The 23,984-nt window shown below is 39.7% G+C and overlaps 1 protein-coding gene across 2 annotated transcripts in view; it reads left to right on the forward strand.

The window, feature by feature from the left end:
- The window catches only part of RBBP6 (RB binding protein 6, ubiquitin ligase), a 180,896-nt gene that overhangs the window by 127,675 nt on the left and 29,237 nt on the right, over window positions 1-23,984 (forward strand). For both annotated transcript variants that reach the window (XM_053695298.1, XM_053695299.1), the window contains 5 exons: window positions 6,544-6,647; window positions 12,191-12,567; window positions 17,086-17,188; window positions 17,274-17,334; window positions 18,752-18,815. In XM_053695298.1, coding sequence (XP_053551273.1) covers window positions 6,544-6,647; window positions 12,191-12,567; window positions 17,086-17,188; window positions 17,274-17,334; window positions 18,752-18,815 — 709 coding nt within the window. The remainder of the gene's footprint in view (window positions 1-6,543; window positions 6,648-12,190; window positions 12,568-17,085; window positions 17,189-17,273; window positions 17,335-18,751; window positions 18,816-23,984) is intronic.

Raw genomic sequence — 23,984 nt, forward strand, 5'->3', positions numbered from 1 at the left:
TCCTGTGTACCAACCTGGGTTTTTACCTAAGGTGGTATCTAACAAGAATATCACTCAAGAGATTGTTGTTCCATTCTTGTATCCTAATCCTTCTTCAAAGAAGGAACGTCTATTACACAATTTGGACGTGGTTCGTGTTTTAAAGTTTTACTTACAAGCTACTACAGATTTTCATCAAACATTCACCTTGTTTGTTGTCTATTCTGGACAGAGGAGAGGTCAAAGGACTTCAGCAACCTCTCTGTCTTTTTGGTTAAAAAGCATAATTCATTTAGCTTATGAGACTGCTGGACAGCAGCCTCCTGAAGGGATTACAGCTCATTCTACTAGAGCTGTGGTTTTCACTTAGGCCTTTTTTAAATGTGGCTTCTGTTGAACAGATTACAAGACGGAGTCTTGGTCTGCGTTTCATACTTTTTCAAATTTAACAAATTTGATACCTTGCTTCTTCGGAGGCTATTTTTGGGAGAAAGGGTTTTTTACAGGCAGTGGTAACTTCCGTTTAAGTACCTGCCTTGTCCCTCCCATCATCCGTGTACTTAAGCTTTGGTATTGGTATCCCATAAGTAATGGATGATCTGTGGACTGGATACACTTAACAAGAGAAAACATAATTTATGCTTACCTGATAAATTTATTTCTCTTGTAGTGTATCCAGTCCACGGCCCGCCCTGTCACTTTAAGGCAGGTAATTTTTCCATTAAACTACAGTCACCACTGCACCCTATGGTTTTCCTTTCTCTGCATGTTTTCGGTCGAATGACTGGTAATGGCAGTTAGGGGAGGAGCTATATAGCAGCTTTGCTGTGGGTGGACTCTTGCAGCTTCCTGTTGGGAAGGAGAATATATCCCATAAGTAATGGATGATCCGTGGACTGGATACACTACAAGAGAAATAAATTTATCAGGTAAGCATAAATTATGTTTTTAGCTAGAAGAGCTTTATGGCTTAAAACTTGGAATGCTGATATGTCTTCTAAGTCAACTTTGCTTTCCCTTTCTTTCCAGGGTAATAAATTATTTGGTTCACAGTTGGATTCTATTATTTCAACTGTTACTGGGGGGAAAGGAACTTTTTTACCACAGGATAAAAAATCTAAATGTAAATTTAGGTCTACTAATCGTTTTCGTTCCTTTCGTCGCAATAAGGAACAAAAGCCTGATCCTTCCCCTACAGGAGCGGTATCAGTTTGGAAACCATCTCCAGTCTGGAATAAATCCAAGCCTTATAGAAAACCAAAGCCAGCTCCCAAGTCAACATGAAGGTGCGGCCCTCATTCCAGCCCAGCTGGTAGGGGGCAGATTACGATTTTTCAAAGAAATTTGGATCAATTCGATTCACAATCTTTGGATTCAGAACATTGTTTCACAAGGGTACAGAATAGGCTTCAAGATAAGGCCTCCTGCAAGAAGATTTTTTCTTTCCCGTGTCCGAGTAAATCCAGTGAAGGCTCAAGCATTTCTGAAATGTGTTTCAGATCTAGAGTTGGCTGGAGTAATTATGCCAGTTCCAGTTCTGGAACAGGGGCTGGGGTTTTACTCAAATCTCTTCATTGTACCAAAGAAGGAGAATTCCTTCAGACCAGTTCTGGATTTAAAAATATTGAATCATTATGTAAGGATACCAACATTCAAAATGGTAACTATAAGGACTATTCTGCCTTTTGTTCAGCAAGGGCATTATATGTCCACAATAGATTTACAGGATGCATATCTGCATATTCCGATTCATCCAGATCACTATCAGTTTCTGAGATTCTCTTTCCTAGACAAGCATTACCAGTTTGTGACTCTGCCGTTTGGCCTAGCAACAGCTCCAAGGATTTTTACAAAGGTTCTCGGAGCCCTTCTGTCTGTAATCAGAGAACAGGGTATTGTGGTATTTCCTTATTTGGACAATATCTTGGTACTTGCTCAGTCTTCACATTTAGCAGAATCTCATACGAATCGACTTGTATTGTTTCTTCGAGAACATGGTTGGAGGATCAATTTACCAAAAAGTTCATTGATTCCTCAGACAAGGGTAACCTTTTTAGGTTTCCAGATAGATTCAGTGTCCATGACTCTGTCTCTGACAGACAAGAGACGTCTAAAATTGGTTTCAGCTTGTCGAAACCTTCAGTCTCAATCATTCCCTTCGGTAGCCTTGTGCATGGAAATTCTAGGTCTTATGACTGCTGCATCGGATGCGATCCCCTTTGCTCGTTTTCACATGCGACCTCTTCAGCTCTGTATGCTGAACCAGTGGTGCAGGGATTATACAAAGATATCTCAATTAATATCTTTAAAACCGATTGTACGACACTCTCTGACGTGGTGGACAGATCACCATCGTTTAGTTCAGGGGGCTTCTTTTGTTCTTCCGACCTGGACTGTGATTTCAACAGATGCAAGTCTGACAGGTTGGGGAGCTGTTTGGGGGTCTCTGACAGCACAAGGGGTTTGGGAATCTCAGGAGGTGAGATTACCAATCAACATTTTGGAACTCCGTGCAATTTTCAGAGCTCTTCAGTCATGGCCTCTTCTAAAGAGAGAGTCGTTCATTTGTTTTCAGACGGACAATGTCACAACCGTAGCATATGTCAATCATCAAGGAGGGACTCACAGTCCTCTGGCTATGAAAGAAGTATCTCGAATATTGGTATGGGCGGAATCCAGCTCCTGTCTAATTTCTGCGGTTCATATCCCAGGTATAGACAATTGGGAAGCGGATTATCTCAGTCGCCAAACGTTACATCCGGGCGAATGGTCTCTTCACCCAGAGGTATTTCTTCAGATTGTTCAAATGTGGGGACTTCCAGATATATATCTGATGGCTTCTCATCTAAACAAGAAGCTTCCCAGGTATCTGTCCAGATCCAGGGATCCTCAGGCGGAGGCAGTGGATGCATTGTCACTTCCTTGGAAGTATCATCCTGCCTATATCTTTCCGCCTCTAGTTCTTCTTCCAAGAGTAATTTCCAAGATTCTAAAGGAGTGCTCGTTTGTTCTGCTGGTGGCTCCAGCATGGCCTCACAGGTTTTGGTATGCGGATCTTGTCCGGATGGCCACTTGCCAACTGTGGACTCTTCCGTTAAGACCAGACCTTCTATCGCAAGGTCCTTTTTTCCATCAGGATCTCAAATCCTTAAATTTGAAGGTATGGAGATTGAACGCTTGATTCTCAGTCATAGAGGTTTCTCTGACTCTGTGATTAATACTATGTTACAGGCTCGTAAATCTGTATCTAGGAAGATATATTATCGAGTCTGGAAGATTTACATTTCTTGGTGTTTTTCTCATCATTTTTCTTGGCATTCTTTTAGAATTCATAGAATTTTACAGTTTCTTCAGGATGGTTTGGATAAAGGTTTGTCTGCAAGATCCTTGAAAGGACAAATCTCTGCTCTTTCTGTTCTTTTTCACAGAAAGATTGCTAGTCTTCCTGATATTCATTGTTTTGTACAAGCTTTGGTTCGTATAAAGCCTGTCATTAAGTCAATTTCTCCTCCTTGGAGTTTGAATTTGGTTCTGGGGGCTCTTCAAGCTCCTCCGTTTGAACCTATGCATTCGCTGGACATTAAATTACTTTCTTGGAAAGTTTTGTTTCTTTTGGCCATCTCTTCTGCTAGAAGAGTTTCTGAATTATCTGCTCTTTCTTGTGAGTCTCCTTTTCTGATTTTTCATCAGGATAAGGCGGTGTTGCGAACTTCTTTTAAATTTTTACCTAAGGTTGTGAATTCTAACAACATTAGTAGAGAAATTGTGGTTCCTTCATTGTGTCCTAATTCCTTCTAAGGAAAGATCGTTGCATTCTTTGGATGTAGTTAGAGCTTTGAAATATTATGTTGAAGCTACTAAAAATTTCCAAAAGACTTCTAGTCTATTTGTTATCTTTTCCGGTTCTAGGAAAGGTCAGAAGGCCTCTGCCATTTCTTTGGCGTCTTGGTTAAAGTCTTTGATTCATCATGCTTATGTCGAGTCGGGTAAAACTCCGCCTCAAAGGATTACAGCTCATTCTACTAGGTCAGTTTCTACTTCCTGGGCGTTTAGGAATGAAGCTTCGGTTGACCAGATTTGCAAAGCAGCAACTTGGTCTTCTTTGCATACTTTTACTAAATTCTACCATTTTGATGTGTGTTCTTCTTCTGAAGCAGTTTTTGGTAGAAAAGTACTTCAGGCAGCTGTTTCAGTTTCATTCTTCTGCTTATAATTTAAACTTTATTTGGGTGTGGATTATTTTTCAGCGGAATTGGCTGTCTTTATTTTATCCCTCCCTCTCTAGTGACTCTTGCGTGGAAGATCCACATCTTGGGTATTCATTATCCCATACGTCACTAGCTCATGGACTCTTGCTAATTACATGAAAGAAAACATAATTTATGTAAGAACTTACCTGATAAATTCATTTTTCATATTAGCAAGAGTCCATGAGGCCCACCCTTTTTTGTGGTGGTTATGATTTTTTTGTATAAAGCACAATTATTCAAATTCCTTATTTTTTATGCTTTCGCACTTTTTTCTTATCACCCCACTTCTTGGCTATGCGTTAAACTGATTTGTGGGTGTGGTGAGGGGTGTATTTATAGGCATTTTGAGGTTTGGGAAACTTTGCCCCTCCTGGTAGGAATGTATATCCCATACGTCACTAGCTCATGGACTCTTGCTAATATGAAAGAAATGAATTTATCAGGTAAGTTCTTACATAAATTATGTTTTTTGCTGTGAGCTGATCTTAGCCAATAGCGTGCTAGCTATCCGACATGACGCTAGCTGGCCCGTGCGGCTATTGGCTAAGAGGTGAAAACGTCACCTCTCAGCAAAACAGTATTCTGTCGTGGGCTACCTGAGCAGCTCAGTGCGGCAAACGCTTCAAACAAAGGAACTTTCAGCATGAAGTATTTTATACTTCATGAATGAAAGTCCCCTTTATTTGTTCCACGGGTAAATCCTAGCGTTTCACAAACCTTTTAAGATTGATGATTTTAATTACTTTAGGTTATTTTAATTTGGTCCCTCTCAAAATACTTCTATCTAACCGTGTAACCTAGACTTCTTACCACTATTTAAAGCGATATGAAACCCAAATATGTTTTCTTGTGATTCAAATAGAGCATACAATTTTACAAGTTTCCAAATTACTTCTATTATAAGATTTTGCTTTGTTTTCATGATCTTCTTTGTTGAAGAGATACCTAGGTAGGTGTCTGGAGCTCTACATGGCAGGAAATAATGTTCTTGCAAATGTATAACAGTCTTGCAAAACTGCTGCCATATGGTGCTCCAGAAATGGACTGACTCTTAAGCATACGTCCCTGTTTTTCCAACAAGAGATACCAAGGGAATGATGAAAAATTAAGTAAATTAGAAAGTTGTTTAAAATTTCACACTCTATGTGAATATTGAAATACACATATTATGTTTCGTATCCCTTTAACTAGTGGACCTTGTCTTTCACAATTGGGTAGCTTCATAAACGTAGGTTTATGATCTTCGGATATGAACTCTTTAACTAGTGACCGGGTGGCATTATAAAGTATCCGGGTGGGGGCAGTGTAAATACTTTTGTAATCTTATAACATTTTGTTCAATCTGAAGTACAAATGAATTGCATAATTTGACATAAATTCATTTAAGGATAATTTTCTGCTGATTTTATCTGAATATTGACTTAAAGGTATATTAAACAGTGCTTGGGTAAAAACAAATATGTTAAAGGGACAGTCTAGGCCAAAATAAAGTTTCATGATTCAGATAGAGCATGTAATTTTAAACAATTTTCCAATTTACTTTTATCACCAGTTTTGCTTTGTTCTCTTGGTATTCTTAGTTGAAAGCTTAACCTATGAGGTTCATATGCTAATTTCTTAGACCTTGAAGGCCACCTCTTTTTTTGATTAATTTTAACAGTTTTTCACCACTGGAGGGTGTTAGTTCACGTATTTCATATAGATAACAATGTGCTTGTGCACGTGAAGTTATCTCGGAGTAGGCACTGATTGGCTAGACCGCAAGTCTGTCAAAAGAACTGAAATAAAGGGGCAGTTTGCAGAGGCTTTAGATACAAGATAATCACAGAGGTTAAAAGTATATTATAACTGTGTTGGTTATGCAAAACTGGGGAATGGGTAATAAAGGGATTATCTATCTTTTAAAACAAAAAAAATTCTTGTGTAGACTGTCCCTTTAAAGTAAATATAAAAATAAGCAGATTGTGTAAAAAACAACATCATCCCTTTACATTTTAGCAGGGTGTTAAGTAAAATCAGCCTGGTGGTGCAATCGTTAAAAAGGACCTGTGGAGAACATTGCATTTATCTTTATACTTTAGAATACCATGACATTTGGTGCAGTGTTATGTAACATCAGAGAGGGAGCACCTTTTTATAATATTAAGCTGAAAATAAAATGATACAGTTTTACCCCAGTCAATTTAGCATTATCACTTGTAGATTAGACTCATTGTCATACTAATGTCTGTCTAAAAGGTAGCACTGTATTAATTTGACAGTAATATAATGTAACAGCCCAAGCATTGCTCACCCAGTGTACATTTCCTTTTAGGTGTTCGGACAGCACTTCTGGAATCTGAAGAACACACTTGTCCAACTTGTCACCAGACAGATGTTTCTCCGGATGCTTTAATTGCCAACAAATTTTTGCGACAGGTAATGCTTAGTGGTTCTCTTTTGCTTTCCAGTTGTGTTTTCAGTAACTTTATTGGAAACTTGACTGAGTGTTGTATTTTACTTACTATACGTTATACGTTTTTTTTTTTGTAAGTCTGGCACTCTCTTGCAAGCACACAGCGAGATTAAAAGCAAAATGGAAGAGTTAGTTATCACATTTGGCCAAATCGTGATAGGCCCAGGACCAAGTCGAGGTCTCCCTGTCCCTAACCTACAACAACACAATACATGCCCTCTACCAAACACACTGAGATACATACAAGGGTAACGCATGCTCTTTGTAATTGTCTAAGACACACAAATGGACTGCACTCTCAAACCTAACTGGATACACACCCTCTATTTCCCTGCTGTGGCTGACCCAGGGAGGAAGAGACTTTGACCTGGTTCTTGGCCTATCACCATTTGGCCAAACTAACTCTTCCATTTTGCTTTTAATCTAACTGTGTGCTTGCCAAGAGAGCGCCCACTGTCTGTGAGTGCTGGTGAGTACCTGTGAGTTTTGTAGGCACATAGGATGTGTATCCAGTCCTGTTTGAAAGTGCAGTCCATTTCTGTGTTTTGTGTGTAATAGAGAGAGAGAACTGGAAATTTAGGAGTTAATTTTAGTTGAACATACAAGTATCATCCCGTTTATTTCAGAAGTTTATTCTTGCAGACAGTTGTTTGAAAGGATATTTTAGCAGGTTACATGAACTTGCATTTACCAATTAAGGCAGCATTTTGAGTGGAAGTGATCATCAGGAAAGTTCACTACAGTTTTATACAGTACACATGCACTTTAATAGCATTAAGTTAGTGATAACTCAAACGCAGTTGTGTTGCAAGAATGTTTCTGATCTGATTTATAATAAATAGTAGATCATTTTATATTCTGCAAGTGTTCCTTTAAAGGGACATGAAGCTCAAATTGTTTTTCTTTCATGATTCAGACAAGCATACATTTCTTTCCATAAGGCATGACCAGAGAGATTTCAGCCCTAGTCTACTCAAACCACTTTGCATGCAGTTCCCCGTGGCACAGCGAATTCTCCATCTGGAGGGGGGCCTTTTTCCTGTGGACTTTACAGCGGAGCTACAATCGGCAAGTGTCTGCGGACCTGAGTGCCCTACCTATCTCTGGGAAACATAAGAGAAAGGTTAAACATAGTTCTCGCGACTTAGTCATCTAAATTCCTATCGGATCCCGGTGACGGAAGCAGCTACCTACTGGTGCGACTCTGTCTGAACTTATTGAGGTGGAATTTCCCCTCGAGGATATTCAGGAGAAAATTAAGGCATTGAGAATTGCTAACTCTTTCATCTGTGATGCGAATATGCCAATTATTCGCCTGAACGCAAATGCTTCAGTTTTCACGGTTCTAGCCCACCGGGTTCTCTGGTTGAAGTCTTGGTCTGCGGGTATGACTTCTTAATCCAGGTTACTTTCTTTCCCCTTCAAGGGGAAGATCTTATTCGGACCAGGTCTGGACTCCATCATTTCCACGGTAACCGGAGGGAAAGGAGCCTTCCTGCCACAGGATAAGAAAAACAGACCTAAGGGACAGTCGAATTTTCGTTCCTTTCGTTTGGACAAGTTCCAACTATCTCAATCCTCATCCAAGCCCAAGCGGCCCAAGAGTATTTGGAAGCGGCTCAGTCCTGACAGACAAAGATGCCCGCTGATAACAAGTCGAAATGAAGGGACGGCCCCCAATCCGGTATCGAGTAGGGGGCAGATTGTCACATTTCTCAGACGCTTGGTTTCAGGATGTTCAGGACCCTTGGGTTCTGGAGGTCGTATCTCGGGGATACCAGATAAGATCCATGTCCCATCTGCCCAGGGGCAGATTCCTTCCATCCAGACTGTCTACAAGAACAAAAAAGAGGACTGCCTTTTTAGGTTGAGTACGGGATCTAGTCTCTTTAGGAATAATTGTCCCGGTACCTGCATCAAAAAGAGGTCTGGGGTTCTAGTCAAACCTCTTTGTGGTTCCCAAGAAGGAGGGAACTTTTCGACCAATTCTGGACTTGAAGTGCCTAAACAAATTTCTAAGTGTCCCATCCTTCAAGATGGAGACCATAAAATCAATCCTTCCTCTGGTTTAGGAAGGACAGTTTATGACTACCATAGACCTGAAGGATGCATACCTTCATGTTCCGATACACAGGGAACATTTTCAATTCCTGAGGTTTGCCTTTCTGGACCAACACTTCCTGTACATAGCACTTTCGTTTGGCTTAGCTACTGCTCCAAGAATATTTACAAAGATTCTGGGAGCTCTACTAGCGGTTGCCAGAACATGAGGTATCGCAGTAGCACCTTAACTGGACGATATCTTGGTACCGGCACCATCTTTTCCTCTAGCAAGAGAGCACTCGGAATTCATTCTGAGTCTTCGGTCACATGGTTGTAAGATAAACTTGGAAAAGAGTTCTTACTCCACATACCAGGGTGAATTTCCTGGGTATAGTTATAGACTCGGTATCCATGAAGATATAACGGATCAGAGACGTTGCAAGCTAACATCAGCTTGCCTTGCCCTCCAGGCCTACGCAAGTCCTTCGGTGGCCCAGTGTATGGAGGTGATTGGCCTCATGGTGTCTTGTATGGACATCATTCCCTTTGCCAGATTCCATCTCAGACTCTTACAACTATGCATGCTGAGAAATTGGAACGGCGACCATTCAGACCTGTCCCAGCAGATAATACTGGACAGCCTGTCGAGAGATTCGCTCTCTTGGTGGCTCTATCAAGATCACATGTGCCAAGGCACATGCTTCTTGAGACAGTCCTGGGAGATTGTGACTACGGTCGCAAGTCTATCTGGGTGGGGAGCCGTTTAACGTGCCAGGAAGGCACAGGGTTTGTGGACTCAGGAGGAGTCCACGTTGCCGATCAATATCTTGGAACTACGGGCAATATTCAATTCCCTGAGAGCTTGGCCCCTTCTGGGTTTGTCTAAGTTTATCAGATTCCAATCGGACAATATAACTTCGGTATCCTATATCAAGCATCAGGAAGGAAAGCGGAGTTCCTTAGAGATGAGAGAGCTTTCTCAGATCCTGGAATGGGCGGAGACCCACAAATGTATGCTGTCAGCGATCCACATTCCGGGTGTGGACAACTGGGAAGCAGACTTCCTCAGCAGGCAATCTTTTCACCCGGGGGAATGGTCTCTCCACCCGAGGTATGCTCCAGATGGGGGATGACGGAGATAGACCTCATGGCCTCCCGTCTAAATGCCAAATTACCTAGGTACGTATGGGTCGAGATCGAGGGATCCTCAAGCAGAACTAATAGATGCTCTAGCGGTTCCCTGGAGGTTCAGACTATATATATCTGTTTCCTCCATTACCTCTTCTCTCCCGTGTGGTGGCTCGGATCAAGCAGAAGCGAGCACCGGTGATTCTAATTGCTCCATCCTGGCAGCGAAGGACTTGGTTTGCGGATCTGGTGGGGATGTCCTCATCTCCTCCATGGAGATTACCCTGTCGCAGGGACCTGCTACTTCAGGGTCCCTTCCTACATCAAAATCTAGATTCTCTGAGGCTGACTGTGTGGAGATTTAACGCTTAGTCTTAGCCAAGAGAAGTTTCTCTGAGAGAGTTATTGATAAAAAAAAATTATTCACGCTCGTAAGCCGGTTACTCGACTCATCTACCATAAGGTGTGATGGACTTACCTGCACTGGTGTGAAGAGCGTGGTTTTTCTTGGCATAAGGTTATGGTTGCCAGAATTTATCCTTTCTCCAGGATGGACTGGAGCAGGGTCTATCCGCTTTCGACCCTGTCGGTGTTGCTGCACAAGAGATTAGCTGAGCTTCCGGATGTGCAGTCCTTTAAGGCCCTGACTAGGATCAGGCCTGTGTTTAGAAGGGTGGCTCCGCCTTGGAGTCTCAACCTTGTCCATGTCTTGCAGCAGGCTCAGTTTGAGCCAATACATACTGTTGACATTAAACGGTTATCCTGGAAGTTTCTGTTGGCTATTGCCTCTGCTCGCAGGGTCTCGGGGAATTCTGCCTTGCAGTGTGATCCCCCTTACCTTGTTTTTCACACCGAAAAGGCGGTTTTATGTATTAAGTTAGGTTTCCTTCCTAAGGTGGTGTCAGATCGGAACATTAATCAAGAGATTGTTGTTCCTTCCTTATGTCCCAATCCTTCCTCAGTGATGGAACGTTTGCTTCACAATCTAGATGTGGTTCATGCCTTGAAATGTTACCTTCAGGCTACTAAGGAGTTCAGACAATCTTCATCTTTGTTTGTCGTCTATGCAGGTAAACGTAGGGGTCAGAAGGCCACTACGTCTTCCTTGTCTTTCTGGTTGAGGAGTGTCATCCGCCTAGCTTATGAGACAGCGGGACAACAGCCTCATTCCACTAGAACAGCTTTTAAGAATGAGGCCTCTGGAGCAGCTTTGTATGGCGGCTACCTGGTCCTCGCATACTTTTTCTAAATTTTACAAGTTTGATGTGTTTGCTTCGGCTCAAGCAGCTTTTGGGAGAAAGGTTTTTGCAGGCTGTGGTGCCCTCAGATTAGGGTCCGCCTCCTTTTTTTTCCCCTCCCGTTATTCCTTCAATGTCCTCTGGAGCTTGGGTATGGTTTTCCCAACAGTAAGGAATGAAGTCGTGGACTCTCCCTACCTTATGGAAATAACATAAAACATATGCTTACCAGATACATTCCTTTCTTTCCTGGCTGGGAGAGTCCACGACCCCGCCCTTAAGATATTTTGTTTGTGCGGCTCCCTTTTTATACTTTCTTCTGACACCTTTATACCCTGATATTTCTCCTACTTCCTTGTTCCCTTGGCCGAATGACTGGGAGGATAGGGGAAGTGAGACAGACATTTAAGCCTTTGGCTGGGGTGTCTTTGCCTCCTCCTAGTGGCCAGGTGTATTTTCCAACAGTAAGGAATAAAGTTGTGGACTCTTCCTGCCAGGAAAGAAAGGAGTTTATCTGGTAAGCAAACATTTAGTTTTTTAAACAACTTTCCAATTAACTTCTATCAATTTGCTTCATTCTCTTGGTATCCTTTGTTGAAGGAGCGGCAATGCACTTCTGGGAGCTATCTGAACACATCGGTAAGCCAATAACAAGAGGCATATATGTATAGCCACCAATCAGCAGCTGGCTCCAGCTCAACAAAGGATACCAAGAGAACTAAGCAAATTAGATAATAGAAGTAAATTGGAAAGTTGTTTAAAAGCATATGCTCTGTCTGAATCATGAAAGAAAATAAATGTGTCATGTCCCTTTTAAAAAAAATGATGTCCATCATGCAAATCTATATAATTTATTATCCTACTACAATTTTTAGTTAGGTTTCTGTGTATTCTGCAATTTGAATACAAATTAAACATGATGAAGAGGATGTAATAAGCAGGAATTGTTTAATTGGTTTATGTCTCAATGTATAAAATACAAAAAGAACCATAGTGTGCCTTAATAAAAATTTAAAAAATAGAAGTGGCTGTCGCTCTTTTGCTTTTCATTTACGCACATAAAATGTCAAATTTTTTAAATCTTTACTTATTTACAGGCTGTCAACAACTTTAAAAATGAAACTGGGTACACCAAGCGGCTTCGAAAACAGCCTCAGCCAGCTAAACGAAGCCTGACAGCAGCACCCTCAAGCAGCACCCAGCAAAGTTCACGCTCTTTGCCATCACGCCAGCAAGACCCACTTGTTGCTCCGGCTGATCCTGTGACATCTGCTCCCGCTCCCAACCCAGCACCTACAACTGCCATTCAGAGCCAAGCCCCTATTTCAAACACTGCACAAACCAGCCCTCCGCCTCGTTCTGTCTCCCCCACAGACCCTCCACAAGCAGTGCCGCCTCCAGCCCACAAAGAGAGGGAGAAAGAGCAGGAGAGGGACAGAGAGCCGGAGAGAGACAGAGCTGACCCTGGATTTCAGTAAGTGTCAATGCAACAATCTTTTTAAGTGAAACCCTGCTGTATCATGTGACAGTCATCAGCCAATCACAAACTCAAATACATATAAGCTGAATTCCTGCACATGCTCAGTTTGAGTTAGTGCTTTAGAAAGTCTGTATATAAAGACTGCACAAATTGATACTAGAAATACAACGGAAAGTCTTACAACTGTATTTTGTCTTATGTCCCTTTAAAGGGACAGTATACTATACAATTGTTTTTCCCTTAATGTGTTTCCAATTACTTTTTTTTACCAGAGTATAAAATGTATGAGATTTGCTTTTTAAGGCTTATTTGTGTATATGAATTAGCTGATTTTGTGTTTTGAAGCCACAACCTAATAAAATGTGTTGAGCTTGTAGGTATAATCAGATCTCATTACTTTATCACATTGTGTACATATACATGTGTCTTTATCTTATATCTGTAGGTATAATCAGATCTCATTACTTTATCACATTGTGTACATATACATGTGTCTTTATCTTATATCTGTAGGTATAATCAGATCTCATTACTGTATCACATTGTGTACATATATATGTGTCTTTATCTTATATCTGTAGGTATAATCAGATCTCATTACTTTATCACATTGTGTACATATACATGTCTTTATCTTATATCTGTAGGTATAATCAGATCTCATTACTGTATCACATTGTGTACATATATATGTCTTTGTTATATCTGTAGGTATAATCAGATCTCATTACATTATCACATTGTGTACATGTACATGTGTCTTTATCTTATATCTGTAGATATAATCATATCTCATTACTTTATCACATTGTGTACATATACATGCTTCTTTATCTTATATCTGTAGGTATAATCATATCTCATTACTTTATCACATTGTGTACATATACATGTGTCTGTATCTTATCTGTAGGTATAATCAGATCTCATTACTTTATCACATTGTGTACATATACATGTGTCTTTATCTTATATCTGTAGATATAATCAGATCTCATTACTTTATCACATTGTGTACATATACATGTGTCTTTATCTTATATCTGTAGGTGTAATCAGATCTCATTACTTTATAACACTGTGTACATATACATGTGTCTTTATCTTATATCTGTAGGTATAATCAGATCTCATTACTGTATCACATTGTGTACATATACATGTGTCTTTATCTTATATCTGTAGGTATAATCAGATCTCATTACTTTATCACATTGTGTACATATACCTGCTTCTTTATCTTATATCTGTAGGTATAATCAGATCTCATTACTTTATCACATTGTGTACATATACATGCTTCTTTATCTTATATCTGTAGGTATAATCAGATCTCATTACTTTATCACATTGTCTACATATACATGTGTCTTTATCTTATATCTGTAGGTATAATCAGATCTCATTACTTTATCACATTGTGTACATATACATGCTTCTTTATCTTATATCTGTAGGTATAATCAGATCTCATTACTTTATCACATTGTGTACATATACCTGCTTCTTTATCTTATATCTGTAGGTATAATCACATCTCATTACTTTATCACATTGTGTACATATACATGTGTCTTTATCTTATATCTGTAGGTATAATCAGATCTTATTACTTTATCACATTGTGTACATATACATGTCTTTAGCTTATATCTGTAGGTATAATTAGATCTCATTACTTTATCACATTGTGTACATATACATGTGTCTTTATCTTATATCTGTAGGTATAATCAGATCTCATTACATTATCACATTGTGTACATATACCTGCTTCTTTATCTTATATCTGTAGGTATAATCAGATCTCATTACTTTATCACATTGTGTACATATACATGTGTCTTTATCTTATATCTGTAGGTATAATCAGATCTTATTACTTTATCACATTGTGTACATATACATGTCTTTATCTTATATCTGTAGGTATAATTAGATCTCATTACTTTATCACATTGTGTACATATACATGTGTCTTTATCTTATATCTGTAGGTATAATCAGATCTCATTACTTTATCACATTGTGTACTTATACATGCTTTTTTATCTTATATCTGTAGGTATAATCAGATCTCATTACTTTATCACATTGTGTACATATACATGTGTCTTTATCTTATATCTGTAGGTATAATCAGATATCATTACTTTATCACATTGTGTACATATACATGTGTCTTTATCTTATATCTGTAGGTATAATCAGATCTCATTACTGAATCACATTGTGTACATATACATGTGTCTTTATCTTATATTTCATTACATTATCACACTGTGTACATATACATGCTTCTTTATCTTAATCAGGTATAATCATGTGTCTTTATCTTATATCTGTAGGTATAATCAGATCTCATTACTTTATCACATTGTGTACATATACCTGCTTCTTTATCTTAATCAGGTATAATCATGTGTCTTTATCTTATATCTGTAGGTATAATCAGATCTCATTACTTTATCACATTGTGTACATATACCTGCTTCTTTATCTTATATCTGTAGGTATAATCAGATCTCATTACTTTATCACATTGTGTACATATACATGCTTCTTTATCTTATATCTGTAGGTATAATCAGATCTCATTACTGTATCACATTGCGTACATATACATGTGTCTGTATCTTATATCTGTAGGTATAATCAGATCTCATTACTTTATCACACTGTGTACATATACATGTGTCTTTATCTTATATCTGTAGGTATAATCAGATCTCATTACTTTATCACATTGTGTACATATACATGCTTCTTTATCTTATATCTGTAGGTATAATCAGATCTCATTACTTTATCACACTGTGTACATATACCTGCTTCTTTATCTTATATCTGTAGGTATAATCAGATCTCATTACTGTATCACATTGTGTACATATACATGTGTCTGTATCTTATATCTGTAGGTATAATCAGATCTCATTACTTTATCACATTGTGTACATATACATGTGTCTTTATGTTATATCTGTAGGTATAATCAGATCTCATTACATTATCACATTGTGTACATATGCATGTGTCTTTATCTTATATCTGTAGGTATAATTAGATCTCATTACTTTATCACATTGTGTACATATACATGTGTCTTTATCTTATATCTGTAGGTATAATCAGATCTCATTACTTTATCACATTGTGTACATATACCTGCTTCTTTATCTTAATCAGGTATAATCATGTGTCTTTATCTTATATCTGTAGGTATAATCAGATCTCATTACTTTATCACATTGTGTACATATACATGCTTCTTTATCTTATATCTGTAGGTATAATCAGATCTCATTACTTTATCACATTGTGTACATATACATGTGTCTATCTTATATCTGTAGGTATAATCAGATCTCATTACATTATCACATTGTGTACATATACATGTGTCTTTATCTTATATCTGTCCGTAAACCAATTACCAATACTTGTAGAGAACAATGGAAAATTAACATTTTATTACCTTACCTCTTCTATAACCCACTGGGAGTGTAATTTCTTCTACTGGCTGTGTTAACACAGCTTGGTCTCGTGGCCAAACACTTTCAGGATGGGTGGGGATTCCACAGGCTAAATAAACTAATTCAAATGCCAATATAAGGGTAATGGAAATACTTGTAAACATTTTAATACTCTCCAGCAGGTAAAGTGGATCATTGGAAACAAATTAAAGGGGATTTTTTTTTTAGTAAACTGTCCCTTTAAGGACAATCCCACACACAATGTAATCTCCTTTTTGAGCCCAAGAGGGAGGGAGGAGCCCAGTCACCCACCTGCGGGCTCACAGTTCTTCATTGCAACGTTGTTTTACTATACATAATTAAAGGGACACTAAACCCCAAAAATGTATTTCATGATTCAGATAGAGAATACAATTTTAAACAACATTCCAATTTAGTTCCATTATTATTTGCATTATTCTTTAGAAATCCTTTGCTGAAGAAATAACAATGCACAGAGGTGAGCCAATCACACAAGGCATCTATGTGCAGCCACCAATCAGCAGCTACTAAGCCTATATATATATATATATATATATATATATATATATATATATATATATATATATATATATATATATATGCTTTTCAGCAAAGGATATCAAGAGACTGAAGCAAAATAGAAAACATAAGTAAATTAGCAATTTGTTTAAAATTGCATACTCTTTCTAAACCATGAAAGAAAAAATGTGGGTTTCTTCTCCCTTTAAGCATTTTATATTTGTCTTAAAGTGTCTACTTTCCCTTTTAAAAAATAAGCTACCAATTTTTATTAAAAGGCTAACATACTTTATTAGCAGTGTGCAATCATCAAAAAGATTGTGCAAAAAGAGTGAAAAAATAATTGGTTCACTACTGGATCAACAGAGCATGCACAGACATTATTGGACAACTTTTTGTAAAATGTGTCTTATATTTAATTTTTTTTAGTTTTTATTTATTTAATCTTTGCTTCAGTAATTCAATGTTTTTTTTGTTTTTTTAATTTGTTATAAAGTCGTCAGGAAAAGGCTGTTTCTCGCCCAAGTTCCATGACTGCCAATACGTTAGGATCTGGAAGCTCCTTACCGTTAAATAACAATGCTCTCATATCTGATAAGGTGAGTGCATAATAATATAGATCCTTTATGTGAGAGGAGAGGGAACAAGATATTTGGTGTGACTTTCTGCATGTTCTTATTACAGGGCTTTCATGTTCCTGTGCTTGGCCAGCTTCAGTCTCTGGCCCAGTGTCTTCCTGCTCCAAGTAAGTAGGCCAATGGCGTTCATGTTAAAAAATTATATCCCAACGGAATTAAGGACAGTGTCTTAAGGGGACAAAATTAAAGTTTCATGATTCAGATAGAGCAAACAATTTTTAACAACTTTCCAATTTAGTTTTTCTCAAATTTGCTTTGCTCTTTTGGTATCCTTTGTTGAAGAGTAAACCTAGGTAGGCTAATAGGAGCGTGCACGTGTCTTTGGCAGTCTGTGGCAGCGGTGTTTGCAATTATGTATAACATTGCTATAAACATTGTTGCAAATACTGCTGTCAGATGACTCGCCTAGAATTACTCTTTAACAAGTATACCAAGAGAACTAAGCAAAATTAATAGAAGTAAATTAGAAAGTTTTTTAAAATGACATCCTCTATCCAACCCATTTTGTTTAATTTTGACTTTACTGTCCCTTTAAATGTAGTTAGCTTTTCATATATTTTTTGACCGCGATCTGTCGTTTATTTTATAATAAATATTTGGATGTTCAGTGTTCTTACAGACACTTTTGAAACGAATTCCTGTACTTTAATGTATAATTGAGAAATTCTTTGGATTTATGGTGTAGTAGGTTCACAATTCAAAAAGGTTTGATTTTATTGGTTGAAAACGCAAGCTCTTGTTTCAAGTAGTAGGATTTAGGAGTTATCCAGAGTATTACAAAGTATTGTTGTAACTTATTTCAACAGAGTTTGCAAGGTGGGCTAAAAACAGAACAGGTGGAACAATTAAAGGGACCCTAAACACTAAATGCCTTTAATACACCTTACTCTAGTCATGGGGGATGCCATTTTTCGAACCTAGGTGCAGGAGAGTTACTGCATATGTGAAAATGACCGATGACTAGTAGGAGGCAGGGAATAACCTCTCTATTATCTTTATAAAATGTATTTAGTGATTCATGTCCCTTAAGGAAGTGATAGTTCTGAGGCTTTAGCCAAGGCTTACACAAACACGACATAATTGTGCAGGAAAGATTTAGAGATTGATGAGAAAGTAACGAGAGGAAGAGGGAAGCAGGTCTTGGACAGAACAAAGGGGGCAGGTGGTCGACTGATAGTTGATAATGGCAGAAGACGGTGAAGGAATTTTAAAAAGGATGCAACTGATAACTCCACCCACCATTTGCCTTATTTGGAGGAGCCAATCTGGGCTTTAGTTTGCAGACAACAAGGCTAGTCACAGTATAAAATGTGTTGTTTTGCAGTTATCTGATAAAGCCAGTTAGCAATACATATGTAGCATGGTTGGCCTTGATAAGTCAGCCAGTGCATTTCAAGTTCTGAGAATTAGAAATTGCTCACTTAGTAAACTAATAGGTCCGATTTTGGTTAACTCAATTGCTATTTAAATTGTTATATATATATATATATATATTTATTTATTTTTATTTCAAATCTTTCTCAGCTCCACTAATGAGGGCCAATATTCCCAGACCTTCAGGGCCAAGACCACTAATGGGTTGGGATGGGTGAGTATTACATTCCCCCTCACTTAACTGGACACCATACCAATATATATTTTAAGATATTATTTCTCCAACATTGGTGTGTCCGGTCCACGGCGTCATCCTTACTTGTGGGAATATTCTCTTCCCCAACAGGAAATGGCAAAGAGCACAGCAAAAGCTGCCCATATAGCCCCTCCTCAGGCTTCACCCCCCAGTCATTCTCTTTGCCGCTCTGAACAAGTAGCATCTCCACGGAGATGGTGAAGAGTATGTGGTATTAGTTGTAGTTTTTTATTCTTCTATCAAGAGTTTGTTATTTTAAAATAGTGCCGGTTTGTACTATTTACTCTAAAACAGTAAAGGATGAAGAGTTCTGTTTAAAAGAGGAGTATGATTTTAGCAGCAGTAACTAAAATCAATTGCTGTTCCCATGCAGGACTGTTGAGCCCAGAGAACTTCAGTTGGGGGGAACAGTTTGCAGACTTTTCTGCTCAAGGTATGACTAGTCCATTTTCTAACAAGACTTAGTAATGCTAGAAGACTGTTATTTTCCCTCTTTGGGATCGGTAAGCCATTTTCTTAGACTCATAACAGAATGAAGGCTTATTAATGGGCTATATACTGGTTGACACTATTGTGGGCTAAATCGATTGCTTTATTCGATATTTATATGTGGTTTGAAGTGTTTTTAAAACCTGAGAATAATTTGGTAACGTTTTTAAGCGCCAGGCAGTCGTTTAGACACCTTTTCCAGTCAGGAAGGGCCTTTCACTCTAGTAGGCAGAGCCTCATTTTCGCGCCTTAATTGCGCAGTTTCTTTTGGATGCAGTGCATGCAGCTTCTTGTGAGAGTGTCTGGTGGCCATTAAAAACATTCCTGGAAGGCTTATTTCTGTGGCGATTAACCGCCAAGGACAGGTGAAGCCACAGCAAACGCTGTGGCTGGGACTGTAGTGGGTTTAAAATTGATTAATTGATAAAACAGCTCCGGTTTCCTCATTCAAGGGGTTACAAACTTGAAAATTGGGGTGCAATACTTTTAAAGCATTAAGACACTAGGGTGCAAATTTGGTAAAGATCGGATATTTCCTTCATAGTTTTTCACACATTCAGAAATAAAGTGTGCTCTGTTTAACATTTAAAGAGACAGTAACGGTTTTGTTTAAAAACGGTTTTATTGCATTAATAGCCTGTATAAGCCTGTCTAACATGTCTGTACCTTCAGATAGAACATGTTCTGTATGTATGGAGGCCAAGGTGGTCCCCCCTTCAAATGTATGTGATAATTGTGCCATGGCGTCCAGACAAAGTAAGGACAGTTCTGTCACATTTAATAAGGTTGCCCAAGATGATTCCTCAAATGAAGGTAGTGGGGATAGTTCATCATCCCCTCTTTCTGTGTCAATACCAGTTATGCCCGCGCAGGCGACTCCTAGTACATCTAGCGCGCCAATGCTTGTTACTATGCAACAATTAACGGCAGTAATGGATAATTCTATTGCTAATATTTTATCCAAAATGCCAGCATTTCAAAGAAAGCGTGATTGCTCAGTTTTAAATACAGTGGAGCAAGAGTGCGCTGACGATAATTTATCTGTCATACCCTCACACCAGTCAGAATTGGCAGTGAGGGAGGGTTTGTCGGAGGGAGAAATTTCTGATTCAGGAAGAGTTTCTCAACAGGCAGAACCTGATGTTGTGACGTTTAAATTTAATTTAGAGCATCTCCGCGCCTTACTTAAGGAGGTACTAACTACTCTGGATGATTGTGACTCTTTGGTCATTCCAGAAAAATTGTGCAAAATGGACAAATTCCTAGAGGTCCCTGTGCACCCTGATGCCTTTCCGATACCTAAAAGGGTGGCGGACATAGTGACTAAGGAGTGGGAGAAACCAGGCATACCTTTTGTCCCACCTCCTATATTTAAGAAAATGTTCCCCATGGTCGACCCAAGGAAGGACGCATGGCAAACAGTCCCTAAGGTTGAGGGGGCAGTTTCTACGCTAGCCAAACGCACGACTATTCCCATTGAGGACAATTGTGCTTTCAAAGATCCTATGGATAAAAAATTGGAGGGTTTGCTTAAAAAGATTTTTGTTCAGCAAAGTTTCCTCCTCCAACCAATTTCGTGCATTATTCCTGTCACTACGGCGGCGTGTTTTTGGTTCGATGAACTAGAAAAGTCGCTCAATAAGGAGACTCCATATGAGGAAGTCATGGACAGAATTCATGCACTTAAGTTAGCTAATTCCTTTATTTTAGATGCCGCTTTGCAATTGGCGAGGTTAGCGGCGAAAAATTCAGGGTTTGCAATTGTGGCGCGCAGAGCGCTCTGGCTAAAGTCTTGGTCGGCGGATGTATCTTCCAAGACAAAATTGCTTAATATTCCTTTCAAAGGTAAGACCCTTTTTGGGCCAGAATTGAAGGAGATTATTTCAGACATCACTGGGGGGAAAGGGCCATGCCCTCCCACAGGGATAGGCCTTTTAAGGCTAAGAATAAGTCCAATTTTCGTTCCTTTCGTAACTTCAGGAACGGACCGTCTCCTAACTCTGCAGCCTCTAGACAAGAGGGTAACGCTTCCCAGACTAAGCCAGCTCTGAAACCAATGCAAGGCTGGAACAAGGGTAAACAGGCCAAGAAGCCTGCTGCTGCTACCAAGACAGCATGAAGGGGTAGCCCCCCATCCGGGACCGGATCTAGTAGGGGGAAGACTCTCTCTCTTTGCTCAGGCTTGGGCAAGAGATGTTCCGGATCCCTGGGCACTAGAAATAGTCTCTCAGGGTTATCTTCTAGAATTCAAGGAACTTCCTCCAAGGGGAAGGTTCCACATGTCTCGCTTATCTTCAGACCAGATAAAGAGACAGGCATTCTTACATTGCGTAGGAGACCTATTAAAGATGGGAGTGATACACCCAGTTCCAACAGCGGAACAAGGTCAGGGGTTTTACTCAAACCTGTTTGTAGTTCCCAAAAAAGAGGGAACTTTCAGACCAATTCTGGATTTAAAAATTCTAAACAAATACCTCAGAGTTCCATCGTTCAAAATGGAAACCATTCGAACAATTTTACCTACAATCCAGGAGGGTCAATATATGACTACCGTGGATTTAAAGGATGCGTACCTACATATTCCTATCCACAAAGATCATCATCAGTTCCTAAGGTTCGCCTTTCTGGACAAACATTACCAGTTCGTGGCTCTTCCGTTCGGTTTAGCCACTGCTCCCAGAATCTTCACAAAGGTGCTAGGGTCCCTTCTAGCGGTTCTAAGACCGAGGGGCATTGCAGTGGCACCTTACCTAGACGACATTCTAATCCAAGCGTCGTCTCTTTCCAAAGCAAAGGCTCATACAGACATTGTTCTAGCCTTTCTCAGATCTCACGGGTGGAAGGTGAACGTAGAAAAGAGTTCCCTGTCTCCGTCAACAAGAGTTCCCTTTTTGGGAACAATAATAGATTCTTAAGAAATGAAGATCTTCCTGACAGAGGTCAGAAAGTCAAAGCTTCTAAACGCTTGTCAAGTTCTTCACTCTATTCTGCAGCCTTCCATAGCTCAGTGCATGGAAGTAGTAGGATTGATGGTTGCAGCAATGGACAATAGTGCCTTTTGCTCGAATTCATCTAAGACCATTACAACTGTGCATGCTCAATCAGTGGAATGGGGACTATGCAGACTTGTCTCCCCAGATTCAAGTAGACCAGGTAACCAGAGACTCACTCCGTTGGTGGTTGACTCAGGATCACCTGTCTCAGGGAATGAGTTTCCGCAGACCAGAGTGGGTCATTGTCACGACCAACGCCAGTCTATTAGGCTGGGGCGCGGTCTGGGACTCCCTGAAAGCTCAGAGTCTATGGTCTCGGGAAGAGTCTCTTCTCCCGATAAACATCCTGGAACTGAGAGCGATATTCAATGCGCTCCGGGCTTGGCCTCAACTAGCGAAGGCTGGATTCATAAGATTCCAGTCGGACAACATGACGACTGTAGCTTACATCAACCATCAGGGAGGAACAAAGAGTTCCTTGGCGATGAGAGAGGTATCCAAGATCATCAAATGGGCGGAGGATCACTCCTGCCATCTATCTGCAATTCACATCCCAGGAGTAGACAACTGGGAGGCGGATTATTTGAGTTGTCAGACTTTCCATCCGGGGGAGTGGGAACTCCACCCGGAGGTCTTTGCCCAGTTAACTCAATTATGGGGCATTCCGGACATGGATCTGATGGCGTCTCGTCAGAACTTCAAGGTTCCTTGCTACGGGTCCAGATTCAGGGATCCCAAGGCGACTCTAGTGGATGCATTAGTGGCGCCTTGGTCGTTCAACCTAGCTTATGTGTTTCCACCGTTTCCTCTCCTTCCCAGGCTCGTAGCCAGGATCAAACAGGAGAAGGCCTCGGTGATTCTGATAGCTCCTACGTGGCCACGCAGGACTTGGTATGCAGACCTGGTGAATATGTCATCGGCTCCACCATGGAAGCTACCTTTGAGACAGGATCTTCTAGTACAAGGTCCATTCGAACATCCAAATCTAGTTTCTCTGCAGCTGACTGCTTGGAAATTGAACGCTTGATTTTATCCAAGCGTGGGTTTTCAAATTCAGTGATAGATACTCTGGTCCAAGCCAGAAAACCTGTGACTAGAAAGATTTACCATAAAATATGGAAAAAATATATCTGTTGGTGTGAATCCAAGGGATTCTCCTGGAGTAAAATTAAAATTCCTAAGATTCTTTCCTTTCTCCAAGAGGGTTTGGATAAAGGGTTGTCAGCGAGTTCTCTAAAAGGACAGATTTCTGCTTTATCTGTTTTGTTACACAAACGCCTGGCAGCTGTGCCAGATGTACAGGCTTTGGTCAGAATCAAGCCTGTTTACAGACCCATGACTCCTCCTTGGAGTCTAAATTTAGTTCTTTCAGTTCTTCAAGGGGTTCCGTTTGAACCTTTACATTCCATAGATATCAAGTTACTATCTTGGAAAGTTCTGTTTTTGGTTGCTATTTCTTCTGCTAGAAGAGTTTCTGAATTATCTGCTTTGCAGTGTGATCCACCCTATCTGGTGTTCCATTCAGATAAGGTCGTTTCTCCAACATAGGTGTGTCCGGTCCACGGCGTCATCCTTACTTGTGGGATATTCTCTTCCCCAACAGGAAATGGCAAAGAGCCCAGCAAAGCTGGTCACATGATCCCTC

This window comes from Bombina bombina, chromosome 11 (genome assembly GCF_027579735.1).
Source record: "Bombina bombina isolate aBomBom1 chromosome 11, aBomBom1.pri, whole genome shotgun sequence".
NCBI classification, from domain to species: domain Eukaryota; kingdom Metazoa; phylum Chordata; class Amphibia; order Anura; family Bombinatoridae; genus Bombina; species Bombina bombina.